The sequence below is a fragment of the Drosophila hydei genome, unplaced genomic scaffold, assembly GCF_003285905.1.
Source record: "Drosophila hydei strain 15085-1641.00,03,60 unplaced genomic scaffold, DhydRS2 tig00008116-arrow-pilon, whole genome shotgun sequence".
NCBI classification, from domain to species: domain Eukaryota; kingdom Metazoa; phylum Arthropoda; class Insecta; order Diptera; family Drosophilidae; genus Drosophila; species Drosophila hydei.
In genome coordinates, this window is record NW_022045829.1 from 1,950,655 (window position 1) to 1,965,485 (window position 14,831).

The window sequence follows — 14,831 nt, forward strand, 5'->3', positions numbered from 1 at the left end:
GCAATTTTCAGTTAATAATATGCTCAAGTAATTTCCCTATTTCTTCAATGTCTTCTTCACCTGATCCCTGTTCATGGAAATCAGCTCAGTATCTAATGGCACTATCTTTCGCTTTGTTCTCATAACCAGCAGCAACAGCAACAGCAACAGCAACAGTAACAGCAGCAGCAGCAGCAGTTGCAGCAGTCCAGAGTGATATCTTCCTGTGCTTGACGGACGTATTTGAGGCAATTTCTATGCGCTTTTGGAGCTCAGGCGTCTTATCCTTAAGCTCGTTAGCGTTCGTCTCCTTGTTCTTCTAGTCTCGCAGCTACTTTTCAAGAGTTCATAAAAATCACTTCAACTGTGCAATATTTCATGATTTTGCGTCAATCTCTTCAACGGCATTCAAAATGTGGGCGTGGGCACGGTCTAGGTGCTGCTGCTGCTGCCTTTAGTTGCAGCTCTCTTTCATTTCCTGCCCCAAACTCTTTGCTCTTTGTGAGCGCCAAGTTTGCTCGTTCGTTCTACTGAGCACACGAAAATTTAATTATGTTGCTTGTTGCTGTTGCTGTTGTTGTTGCTGTTGTTGTTGCTGCTGCTGTTGTTCCCAGCAACTGCAGCCGCTTTTACTCGTCGACTTTTGTCACAGTTAGAATATAATCTTGTAACAAATAAGGCAAAAAATGGGTATACAAAATATAAAAAATAAATATATATATATTTATATATACATATATACATATTGTGATACACTTGAATTATTGTGCTGCAGTTGTAACAATTGAGAATTCTGTTGAAGTGTATGGAAATTTATAAGTGGATTATATTTTTAGTATATATAAAAATTAACAAGAAAATCAAACAGATCAGCAGATGCTATAAAGGACTTTAGCGACTCATGTGTGTACGTTATAATCATAAAAAATATTTAAAACTCATAAATGACAAAGTGGCGAAGCTTATAAATATTTACATAGCTGCAATATTTTAATATAATTAACATTTTCCATCTTCTTTTCTCGCAAATTACATTTATTGTTGGTTCATGTTAATAGTTAATCCGAGAGATCATTTCATAAAATATTAATTTGATGGAGTCTTGATTTGTGAAGTCTAGTTATCTCATTTTAGTAAGCTTTCACTGGCTTAGACTAGTGGGGACTAAAGTAGACTAGAGTAGACTAGAGTAGACTAGAGTAGACTAGAGTAGACTAGAGTAGACTAGAGTAGACTAGAGTAGACTAGAAGAGCCTGAGGTAAACTCGAATAAGGGACAACGATCTTGGATACAATTTGTTGAAGTCTACCAGACCTCCTTCCTTTCTCTGACTTTTATTTAACATTTGCTCATTGAGCGGCAAATAAGAGTACATTCGGCAGATAGATGAGCTCCTTTACATACACTCACGCGTCCATTGTACGCTGACTTCCCATTTAGAATGCGGAAATATTTTGGCCACAAATTAAAGAGCATGCTTTAAAAAAAAAATATTTTTTATTTATCCAACATTTACTATACTGAATTTGAACGAAATTTGGAACAGATTCCGAATAGTTAACATACAATTTCCTCAAGGCACAACTCAATCGTCTGTAAGATCAACGCATGTCAACTCTATAAGCAGAAATGCTAATAATGTTTCTCTCGCTCGCCCTCTGTCTTTCAAACTGTGTTTTCTCTGCATTGGCTTTAGTTTTTTAGTTTCAACATTTGCTTTTCTGCTGGTTATAAGTCGTCTTTAAAGTAGATGGTTGTGTCTCTCGTTTCTACCAACGTTGTGGTTGAGCTTTTAGATGAGGATGCAGCACATGCATGTCTTCTATCCTGAATTCGTATCTGGATCTTGTTATAGAGAGCATCCACATGCGGTGCCAAGTATATATCCAATCGCACACGGCTCTCTAGCTCACGCAGCATTCGTTCACAGAGATCGAATTCGTTATTAAAGAACTTGGTCAATATCTCCCACATGATGGGCGACAGACTAAAGAACGGTTTGAATTTTTCGGAATTGAGGCAGCCCAGCTTCAGCATGTCTGTCTCCAAGGTGGCCAGACCGCACAAGCCCGCATAGAATGCCACATCCTGCGGCGCCACAATCTTATCGTAATTGTATTGATCATAGGGCGTCAGAAGGAAGCAATGCGCTGCCGTCTTATAAATTTTCAGGCCCATGTTGGCCAGGCCAGCGGCACAGCTGAGCTGGGCGGGCACAGCGCGCGCCAAAATGGGAAAGCCCAGAGCATACTGCTTGGCCTCGTCAATGTAGCTGAGCACATGCCACCAGTTGGACATAAAAATGGAAACTCGTATCAAGTTACGGAACATATTGATCACATTGTCGCTGCTGGTGCAATAGGGTCGGGCCCGCGCATAGAATTTCACAGCCAATTGCAGATTCCCGCTCTTCACGTGGTAGTCGCCAATCTCCTCAAGTATGCGACGCACATAGGCGCTGCCCGAATTCGATTTCTTGAAGTTGAGCTCAGCATCGAGCTCCTGCAGCAGCAGCGTTGACTCCATCGTATTATCCTCCACCCAGTAGGCATCGTATTGATGTGCCTCGACGCTCTCTCTCCTGACCTTTCTAGTTTGAACGGAGGCAGCACCCGAACTGGACGCTGCCTCGTCATTCGCTTCGACTACGTTCATGGTGCGCTCCCGCTCGGTGCACAGCGTACGGTACAGCTCCTCGTACATCTTTACATTGTATGTCTTCTTTACGTGATTGATGGCCAGCTCTAAGGCTTCCACTCGCAGCTTGGGACATACTTGTGCTATAAACTTCAATCGTATGAGACGGGCAATATCCATATAGCGCTTCGCATAGGAAATCAATACGATTTGGGGATCTTCGACAATGGGACACTGAGAGAGTGTGGTTGCCCGCACTAAGCTTCTCTCGTTCTCATTGCGAATCAATGAAACCGAACCGGAAATCATGTCTAAGTCCGGCAAATGATCTGTAAGAATGTTTTCAAATAATTTTTGTATAATATAAATTGGATACCAAAAAAAAAAATATATATTGTCGATTGTTACGATGCTTACCAGATCGCTATAAGTATTCGTTGACTGAAACCCGTAGACATGTGAATTGATTCAAGCAAATATAAAGTGGGAAGTTATCGATCAATGTTATCGGCCCCAAGGTAATGAACTTAGCTTATTTCTGTAAAGCACTAAAATATATTAATCGTATATTAAAGCAACATTCCTCTTGGCTGAGTTGTATCAAAAAATCTTAAAGTCAAATTTGATTTTCATATAAAAATCTTTCTTCAACATCTTCTTCACAGAAAGCAATCCAATTAGATATATGCACATCTCCGCTCTGCTCACATTTTCTGTCAAACTATTCCGAATACATATATAATATAAAAGGCAGACGCTCAAGCATTGCCAACTACAAGAAATTTGTACGCTTGAATAAGCTGCTATTTAACAGAAAATCAAACATGCGTGCTATCCAATCTGACCGCCAGGTGGCGTGACAAGCTGCAATTGTGCACGTGTGCCACACAGACAAGACTCTGAGCAGCTTGAGCTGTGCTGCAGATGGGCAGCCTTTAACAATTGTGCACAAGCAAATTCCATTACGAAGATACAAATCAAATTGCCAAATCGAATTCGGTGTCGATGGGTCGAGGACCTGCTTGGCCAATAGGGGGTGAAAAGCAGAAAAAAATGAAAATAAAAAATATGCAGAAATCAAATTACCCGAGCTTGAAAAATCGCAGACATCAGAGACACATAAATCAAGGGGCGCCAAAAACTTCAAAAGGCCAACCAAAAAAAGCGAAACCAAAGAAATTGTTACCGCTATTTAACGGTTTATTGATGCGTCGCTTTAGCTGAATTTATTGGCCTGCTCGTTGGCCATTTACCCAGCCACCTGGCCCACACTCAACTGAACCAGAAATGCAAAATGTGAAACTTAAAAAACGTGCAAAATGCTTGAAATTGATTTGACTTCTTGGTAGCCAACGTTAGCCCATTTCTCAATTGTGGCCAACACGAGCTGTTAATGCCATTACCATTCAAATGCGCAAAAAAATGCCCCAAAAGATAAAAGCAAACGAAACCAAACATTAGTCTATGCATGCCTCAATTTCGATATTAATCAAGTGATGCGATCCTGGTGAAAGGCGGCGGATTCTATTAATGTTGGTAAAACAAGTCGTCCCTGGCAATTTGTTAGCTTAGCTGAGGAAATGTTATCAGCTTGCTTAGACCAAGAACTAAACATTGCTTCATTCCATTGCCCCAAAATTATAGATCAAATCTGTTCAAATCAGTTCTTTTGACAGCGCTCTAGACACGGCGATCTAGACACGTCTATCAATTATCGTCAGGGTAATTGCAGTTTAGTTCAAACGAATTTAACGTTAAGCTTTAGCCGGACGGCACAGGGCAGAGGCAGGAAGAGCTTTTGATTAAGAGATTGAAGCCGCAGCGATGATGTGAAGCTAAAAGACAGCCGACGGCAATCAAAGTCACAAAATGCTTGCAATTGGCATGTAATAGCGTTGGGAGAGGGACAGGATGGGGGGAGGGGCAGCAACCAGAGGTCAGAGGGCAGAGACGGGCTTAGAGGTTGAGCACTCGGTGGCATCGCTTTCAGTTTGACGCTTTCGACGCGTGCAAATTTCTAATTTCATTAAAATTTGTTCGTTTCGCCGAACAGCGGTGGATGGATGCGTGGGCAGCAGGGGATGAAGGCGCTGTGACGCTGCTCAGACGTTGACAGACACAAATTGACAATAGACGTCAACACATGAGCACCGGGGCAGCTGTGTGTGGGCGTGGAGGCGTGGCGACAGCTTTGGCAATCAAAATGTGCCGATCAAAGTACAAAATCGATTTTAATTGCAATCTAGCGACGCTTAGCGCTCGATTGTCGGTCGAGTGCGGAGGCGTGCAGTGGGCGTGGCCTGTCCAGACCAGCGCACTGGTCAGCTCGCGTGCATGTGTGTGCGGCAATTGCTTTTTGCAACGGCGACGCGACACAAGCCACAAAAAACGAGCCCAGCGAAATATTGAATCAAAATTTTGAATGGCCCAGCGAGATGTCCACACCGAGCATTGTCCATGTTTTGACTAATGTGACGCCATTTGTAGCGTCAGCTACTCCACACCCACACACCAACACACCCACACACACACGCACACAACATATTCAAAGCCATTAAATACTGCAGCACAATTGTCGCTCGTAGGCAACTCAATCTGGCTGTCAAATTTACAAGAGCCCAATTAGGCCACGCCTACGCTTACTAAAAAAAATAAATTTGTCTGCCAAAAAAAAAACGAACTTTGTCAGACGAGACATTAATTATCAGCACAACAACAACAACAACAAAATGAATAGACTGAATATGGCTGGCATTAAAAGCACATCAAATCGATGTGGCTCGTCCGCTTGGTTTCTTAAAGTGCATTAAAGAGCTCAACTGATAAAAATTCGAAATTAAAAAAATTTACAAAATATCTGAATTATATATTTTAAGTTTTAGGCCTCTAGCTTCTGTAGCAGGCGGACAGATGAGCTTGGGTGAACGTCTCAGCTAGTCGCTCTGATCAAGTGTATGTATACTTTATGAGATCTGCCACGCCCTCTTCTGCCTATTACACACATTTCCACAACACCATTATAAAACAAATTCCCATTTTCACTAAGTTCAGGGTATAAAAATCAAACGGAGAAATACAGAAAATTATAACCATAAATTCTCAACTAAAGATGCAAAATCGAATTTTTATTATAAAATCTGAAATTATTTTTTAAATATTTCTGACAACTTTAAATTTGTATTTAAAATATATATTTAGCTATAGATATTATTTACATATATTTAGATATTAAATCTACAACACCTGAGTCCAGCTGTTATCATGAACCATCTCGACAGCAAACCAGCTCAAGTTTCTACTTAGATTATTTTTTTTTTGCTATGATCAAGAGTAAGAGCTTTAACTAGTTAAGGTTACTTGAGCTATATTATAAGCTGGGAGTTAGGAAATCAAATCACTTTGGTCAGCAAATGCTGAGAGTTCAAGTGGCTTAAAGGCTGAGGCTAGTGCTCAGTTCCAGCTTCCTTACGTCTGACATGAATTACAATTTTTGTATATATATTTAAATATATATTCGTTTTATATATTTTTTATGCAAACGTTTCATTTATATATAGATAAAAATTTGAATATTTTAAATTAGCTGCATCAAGTGTGTTTCATATTTTAAATTTAAGGAACTTAATTTTTTAGACTTTCACTCTGATTTTTTAGCCTTGAAGTTTGCACTTTGCCATGAGCCGCGTAATTGTTTGCAGTGTAGCTGCAGTTATGCATTTATTTTTCATGCACTTATTTCGCATTTCTGCAAAGTCCTTTATTGTCCCTGCACTTGACTCGACGCACAAGGACAGCGTGCAGCACTTTGCTTGTGCAGCACTTGAACTACATTGTGTTGTTGTTGTTGTTGTTGTTGTCGTTGTTGTGTTCGTCTGTCATTCATTCGCATAATTACGATAAACAAAATGTGCAACAGTTTTTTGCCACACTTTTGCGGCTATGTGTGAAATTTAATTATATTTCAATTTAATTTCCTGCTGCAAGCTATGCACACCACCCACCCACGCACCACCCACTGGCCCCATTGCTACCGCAGGAAATTAAGAGCAATAGACGCGCTGATGAGCTAACGCTTTTGTTGGACCTAGACTTAGTGCTTCCTGCTATTGCTGCAATGCGTCATGGTGCCACGCCTCTAGCGTAAACGCCCAGTTGACCTGTGCCCTTTGTGCGTTTTGTTGTTGTGCTAATTAAGTTTGGTCTGTGCATTTTATGTCCGTTGGCCTGAACATTTGCCCATCCATCGAGGTGGTTGTGCGTGGGTGGTGCGATTTTCCTATCATTTTCTTTGCATTTCTTTTCTGCTTTGACAAGTTTTTCATAATGTTGGAATTAAAATGAAGTTTTTCTGCAGATCTTTTCAGCGTGAAGTCGCTGCGAGAAGTTGTCTTCTTAACTTCTGTCCTTTGTGGACATCATAAAAACATTTTCCTGGAATTAAATTGCTTTGAAGCAAACTAGATTAAGTATTTAACAAAAAAATGTTTATTTTTTTTTGCTTTACGCAAACGGAATAAATAATAAAAAATAGGTAGAAAAGCAAGGCGAAAAAAAATTAAAAACAGATAATCAGAAAAATTATATCTATTAATATATATTAAAAAGTATAAATCAAAAAGTAAATAAAGTTATAAATTGGTAAGAAATAAAAGTTCAATGTATATTTAATAAATTAAATCAGAAAATAATAAAGCTTAAGATTAAATAAGAATAAATATTAAAATAAAAATGAAAAGGATATAAATTAAATTAAATAAGGTAATAAATAGTCAAAAAAGTAATATAAATTAAAATAAAAGAATTGAAAAGTATTGAGTTATGGCAAAATTATAAGCGCTTAAACGAAATGTAATATAAAACTGTGAAAATAGTGAAAATAATATTATGAAAAATTTAAATGCAACAATTGATTAAATATATCAGCCAAGGATGCAGAATTGATGCACTCAGAGAATAACCACAATTGGTAATTCTACACCAACTGGATTTAACTATTCTTTTGTGATATTATATTTTGCAATTGACTTAACACTGATACATATATTCTGAACTTAAATTGGTATTATTACAAAATATTAATAACTTATGAAAGCTAATTCATATAAATTTATGTAAGAATTTTAATCTAACAAAAAAAGAATTAATTAAATAAAAATATATTTTAAGGCCTAAAACTAACAAAAACCAAATGTGAGCTTGTTGGCAGAGCTTAAAAAAATATAATTAAAAAATATAATATAAATAAATACATATGCCAATTTTATGCAAATAATTATGAAATGAAAGCGAGCAAATGCCTTGAAGGCTGTGACCCCCAAACAGAGAGAGAGCGAGGCACACTCAATGTCTGGATAGATGGATAATTGTTTATTTCCAACACAATTTATTGTTGCATACACCTGCGGCCTGGCCAGACAGGCGTTTGGGCCAAAGACAGTTCAGAAATATATATATGTATATCTATATATATATATATAAATATATATGTATGTATATGTCCCTCAACCCCCAATCGCCCCCTGGGGTTTGTATTGGATCAAATTGCATGCACATTTTATGCCTTTGAAAATGCTGTTGGCTTCGGTTTCGAAAATATGCCAACTGTTTGTTGTTGTTGTTGCTTTTAGGGCATATGCGAGTGTAAACTGGCTATAATTTGTATAGCAAACAGAGCGAGAGGGAGGGAGAGAGAGAGAGCTAGTGACGTTTCAGTTTGATTTTGAGCCCGATTCGGTTTGTTTTTGGACCCGTTGTGTTGACCGTTTGGATCATGTAAATAAAACATTTAAACCGATTGGCAAATATTTACCAGCTGCAGCGCTTTAAGCCTGCCAGCGTCGATGTTCGCACTTTAAGGACGCGCGCCCGAAGCCCATCGAGCAGGCAATAGCCCAAACCCAACTAACAACAAGAACTATGGCCAACCTCGAGCGGCAAAGTTCAAATTCAATTACCTTTCAAATATTTGCATTTTGCGACACAAAGTTCCGTCATAATGTGCACAATGGCTGCCACTCGAATGCCACTTGAAAGCCAAGCGAATGGACGGCGGTTGGGTGGTTGGGTGGTTGGGGGCTGGGTGGTTGCTGACTGCTGTTGTAGACGAACGGGTAGTCGACTATAAAGAACGAACCGACAACGGAAGGAGCACTCAAAACAGTTGCCGCTAATGTCGTTCTGCACGTCCAGGACATCGTCCTTCTGCTGCGGCTGCAGCCTTGTCGGGATCGCAGCAGCAGCAGCAACAGCAGCAGCAACAATGACGTTAACTTTTGCCGCCTACTGCCGTCCCCTTTCAAAACAATTACAAAACAAAGGCCAACGCCAGCGCGGGGCATGCGCTTGTGCGTGTCTGTGAGTGTGTGTGTGTGTGTGTGTGTGTGTGTAGAGCGCATAAAAATACCAAATAAGCCAATTTCGAAACAGAACTTGCTGCAACATTGCTATCCTGCCACTGAACCCCCCGCAAGGAAGGGCGCAGCAATCAGAGGTTTGGCAATTTTTTCAATGCCAATCCAGAGCAGTCGAGTGAGAGCATTAAAATCTTATTAACTATGTGAATGAATAGCAAATAGAAAGAGTATTACTTGACTGTATTTTATTTATTATGTTACTAAATTATATTAAGTCAAAAAATATCATTATTGATCAAAGGAAAAATTAACTAAAATCTAACTCTGACTTGGATAGAGAGAGAAAGAAATAGTCCATCTATCTGATGGACAAAGAGAGAAAGAGAGAGAGAGAAAGAGAGATAGAGAGAGAGAAGTAACTATACGATATAATCTGAGAGATAGTAAATCTATATAAATAGGTAGACAGATATGGAGAAATTTACATATAGCAAAAAATACAAAAAGTAGTTGAGACAGAAATAGAATAGAATAGAACAAACAGAGATAGAACTCTACAGAGTTAATTAGAGTTTCGTCTCTACAGAAAGAGAGACAAAGAAAAAGAAGCAAATATAGGGAAAGAGACACTGAGAGGGAGAGAGATAGAAATATAGAAAAAGCTCTCTCGTTCTTGCTTGATAACTATCTGTAGTTAGAAAGAGAAAGGATAGCAAAAATAAAACAATGAAAGAGAAAAGCAAAAAATAAAATAAGAACAGAGAGAAGGAAAGAGAAGGAGAGAGACAAACATGCAAAGAAAGAAAGTAAAAGGCAAAGGCAAGGTGGAAAACTAGAGAGAAGTGAGGCAGGTAAAGAATGAGGGATATAGAGATATATAGGTGGAATGAAAGAGAGAGATAAAGAAACTTATAAAGACTGAGCAAGGAACAAACAACATATATGCAGAGCAAAAGAGAGAGACGAATAATAAAAGATATAATGATAATAAATATAGAGCAGGTAGTTTGAATGACTGAGGTACGCAGAGAAAGGAAGATAAAGTTCAAATGAATGAAAATAAAATTCAAAATAAGTGCTGCAATTGTTAGCTAACAATATCGTATTTCATTATTAATCTTTAACAATTGATATATATATATATATATATAACAGATTTGTAAATTCAAATGTCAATCAATTGAAAGTTCATTAATTTTTTTTGTAGTGTATGCAACAGGTCGGCTATGCATAACTAGGCCACATATAGTTTTATTTTATGTTACAGTGGTGTATTTTATATTGTTTTTTATTTGAAGCTCCTCTTTTTTGTGTTTGGAATTTGTCGTGTTGGTTTGAGTGCCTCGAAAAGTTGAACGTGGACTGGGCGGCTGTCGCACGTAACTTTTGCTGCCAACTATGTGAAACGCTGTTGGAGGACCAATTTTTGGTATTGCTTTCTCTAAGGTTGCTGTCTCTGTTTGTCTCTACGGCTATAACAGAAATGTGGGCGCATGTGTCTCGCTGCTGCTGCAACAAAGTGCATTGAAAATTATTTCTTTTGTTTATTAAAATTGTTTTGCGAGCTTTATTGAAAATGAGACGGAAATGGCAGCATCTAGCAGTTGGGTCCTTGGCTGCCATGAATCCTCAGGTCCTGCCCTTGGCCACTTTGGTGTTGTGTGTGAACGGCACGCACCTTGCCTTGGCTACTGACAAATTTTATGCCAACTCTGTGTGTGCTACATGTGGCATCTTTTATGCATGTAGACCACGCCGCATATACAAAAAAAGACAGTTCCAAGTTGCCTAGCAGCTTATATTTACATGTTGAATTTCTCTGGCTCCCTCTGCCACGCATCAAATGAACGCGTGCTGAGTGCACACTTTGGATTAAGCAGCAGCAGAAGAATATCGGCGTTGGCAGTTGGAGCACAGTGACGAGTGCCATGCCAGTGAGCGAGGGGGCTGTGCATGCTCAAAGATGCCTCTGAATGCATTTGGCGTCCAATGCAAAGGCAGATCTGCATACGAACATATACAGATACATATATATATATATATATGCATGCATGGATATAGATGTATGTGGCTGCATGGCCACTGGCACTGGCATTATATAAAATGCATAGAATTTTCGCTATATTCCATGCATTTAAAGGCAAAATTTATGTTATGCATGTTCCTGTCTAAGGCGAAATTGCAACAAAAGGGCAAACGCGAAAGGTAACCGAACGGTAACATGCAGCAGACATGCAACAACTTGCAACAGCTACTTTTGCTTGATATTATTGTGTCTTGAAAAAGACTTAGGGTATGTCAGAGCCAATCAACTCCTTGACAAAAGACAATATTTAACTGCAAAAATATATGAAGTTTCAAATTTAAATACAGGGTATCCAACAGTCGTGCAGTGCTAAGACAATCCCTATGCTTGCAAGTGCATTACATTGAAATGATTTTTATCTAATTTTTAAATATTTGATCAACTGCATAAAGCGGTTTACTGTTTATAGGGTATCTATCAGTCGGGCATATTTCAAAATATAAGTCTTCAAACATTTCAAATGTCTTAAGTATTTGTTATTCAATTTTTATGGCTGTTTTTTGGTTTACAGGGTATCTACCAGTTGTGCATACCTTAAAAAATTACTTTTATTTTAAGTAAATAGTTTTTAAATGTTATTTGACTAATTTGAAGATTATTTCCATAGTAGAAACAAAATTTAAAATGTTTACAGGGTATATACCAGTCGGGCATACAAAAAAATTAGTCTAGTTCATGGCACTAAAGCTATTTGAGCTATTTTCGTAGTGAAATATATTGCTTTAAGCCAATTACAGGGTATCTACCTGTACATTAGACATAAATAAAATATAATAATATTTTTCTATAATTTCTAAACACATCTGAGCCTTAAGAAATTGCGCTCAATAAGCAAATATTTTATTTTATATACGCATATACGATTAGAGGAGTTGATTAAAGGAAAATTTGTACTGAGGGGACAGTGATAGTGCTATCGCATATTTAAACAGAATACTTGAACTGAACTGAACTGAACTGAACTGAACTGAGCAAGTAGCAATGAAATTGTTGCGCTCGGAAAATCCATTAATTTCAATATTTAATGCATTCATCTAAGTCCCCAAAAGCGAATCACGACACGACAAGAAAACAAATCGTTAAACATTAAAAACTCGACTCGACTCGCTGTCGCTGTTGCGAATTACGAATTGTGCGATGCGGATGCGGATGCGAATGCGGATGTACTGCTGTGAATGGTAAATCCCTTACAAAGCTGTGCAACATTTTCTTACAATTTAAGTGGCAACCCTTTTAATTAGCTCGCTTCAGCTACCGCCGCCCCCTCAACCCGTCCTCTGACAGTGCTGAAACGCCTTGAAAGGATTTATGCAAACGCATCAGCTGTGGCGAAATTATTTCAAAAGCCACTGCCAGCTATTCCCTGCGACTGCTGCTGCTGCGTTTCATTATCCTTACTATTTACCACTAGAATTGTGGTCCTGGATTTCGATAGTCAAAATCGTGCAATGCCATAAGCCGTGCCATCAATCTAGAAGCTTAAAAGCGAGTGTCTTCAGTTACGCCAATAATTTAGTTGTCTTTACTACAAATGCTGCGGGTGAGTATGTGAGGCAGGCTCTGATAAAGTGGAGAGAGAGAAAGAGAGCGAGAGAGATGTCTCACTAAATAATTATCCAAAAATGATCCAATAATTTATTTCATCTAATTTAATTTTTTAAAATCTTATAGTTGATTAGAACTCAAATATTTGATGATCCTAACTCTGAAATCTCATTTTTACAGTTTTTTGTTTCGATTTTTATACACATTTAAAGCCAACCCGTATTAGATTCTAACTATTGAGTAATCTACCTATAAAGCTTAAGCTGTATATAGCTTTCTTACTATTTATAACATTGACGATCAGCCCTAAATAAACGAACAAGAAGACAAATACTGCACAAAACCAATATACCCTTTGCATTTCGTCAATGAGTAAATGAACTATTTCAGCAATATATGTGATATGTTATAGTTATAATTATATGAACGATATATACGAGAACTCTGAACTTTCAGCAAAATATTGTAGGCGCTGTGAAAGGAATTTTGAAACATTTGTCAGTTCAGCTTTACATTTCGACAATTTTATCGCCTGTTCAATAATCACAACTGCTGCAAAGTATGCTACAAAATTAGGTATATATTAACAGAACTTCTTCGTGTACAAGTTGCTCAGTATAGAGCCTAAATACATAAATAATTCATGAGCAAAAATTTAAAAATTGGAAATAAATTTAGAAAGATTTTGTGATTTGGTATGGAAAATAGGTAGGTGTGGCGCGCCTCAGCAAGTATGCTGAATCAACTGAGTTTATGTTATAAATATATATAAATATATATATATATATATATATATATATATATATATATATATATATATATATATATATATATATATATATAGTGCTGCTTTGTTTGCAGCAACAATCGTGGTTAGGCTGAGCAGAAGGAGCAGGAGGAGAAGCTGTTCCAGTTTTAGTTTCAGCTCAAGGCACAATGCTTTACAACTGTTCCGCAACAAAGAAACTTATATTATCTAATATTATTAGTGTAAATTTATGAATATATAAAAAAACATGTATTTGTAGGCGCCTTGAGCTGAAACTAAAACTGGAACAGCTTCTCCTCCTGCTCCTTCTGCTCAGCCTAACCACGATTGTTGCTGCGCAGCAGCTAATTAAATTCCAGGCTAAATTCAACTATAGTATGCTGTTCACTAGGTGCTCCACCTTGATAATCCGGCCTCCAGATGACACCTTTTCTCCAGAAGCCGTCAGCACTCGAATCTTTTATATTCTGCGTCTTCCAATCTTCTATTGAAGCGAATCAGCTTGGCTAGGCTTCAGGGTATCTCCAAGTCGGGCATAACTCTTGAGAGGGTTTTTCCTACGATGACGTTGCTGTGTCCATTAAAGCAAGAGCAGCATCTTCGGATGAATCACACTCCGCGGCCTGGACTTGCTCCTGCTGTAACGCCTAACAAATCCAAATCTGTTCATATAAATTGCAGCTCACTTACCTCTCGACATATTTCAGTTACACTCTAGCTTCTTCTAGCTCAACTCCCTTGATTGCCGCTCCAAGTGTCCTCATCCAAGCTGAGCTAAGGTGCAGGCTACAGTTAGTAGAAATAGGCAGATAATCAGCTCAGAATGCTATACAAAAGTAATCGTAAAAGTAGGTACATATCTTAACTCGCTAAATGTAGATCTTGACAGTTGATCATCAACATCGCGCCTGATTATTTTCCTTTTAAAACCAATTTTCATTCTATATTTTCACGATTTCTCTTTGCTTTATTTACTCAACAAGGGCACAAAAATTGTGATTTTTTGTAGATAATTTGTTTGCATATTATTGACACAGCCAGCAGACATGTAATATATAAATATATATATATATATATACATATATATTTGTTTTCTTTTCCCAAAGCAATACACATCTTGTTGACTCTTATCATCAATTTGATCGTTTCCGTCCTTTGGCTTGGCATTTTATTGCCTTCGTCAGTTCCATTACTTCAAGAGCCGCTTGTGATAAGCTCCAGACCCATGTGTTTGAATATTTTTGTGTATATTGTAAATGATTAGAGATTTATATACACAACAGCATATATATAAATAAGAATATATACACATATTTACACTGCCAGCAGACATGTCTCAATGTATGTATAATAAATATAAAAAAATGTTTTTTCCATTGTTTATTTTGCAATTGTTTTGACGCCGATCTCTCACGATTGCTGGGTATAAAAAGGCCCCCGATAGAGGTTGTACAGTTAGAA

At 37.9% G+C, this 14,831-nt stretch overlaps 1 protein-coding gene across 1 annotated transcript; it reads right to left on the bottom strand.

Annotated features, from left to right (window-relative positions):
- Positions 1–1,691: 1,691 nt before the first annotated feature.
- LOC111598966 (COP9 signalosome complex subunit 1) lies at positions 1,692–3,070 on the bottom strand. Its single transcript, XM_023314458.2, has 2 exons — positions 3,035–3,070; positions 1,692–2,946 (listed from the first exon to the last, which is right to left on the bottom strand). Exon 2 carries the CDS (start codon positions 2,924–2,926, stop codon positions 1,709–1,711), a length of 1,218 nt encoding a protein of 405 aa, XP_023170226.2. The 5' UTR covers positions 2,927–2,946; positions 3,035–3,070; the 3' UTR covers positions 1,692–1,708.
- Positions 3,071–14,831: the final 11,761 nt, after the last annotated feature.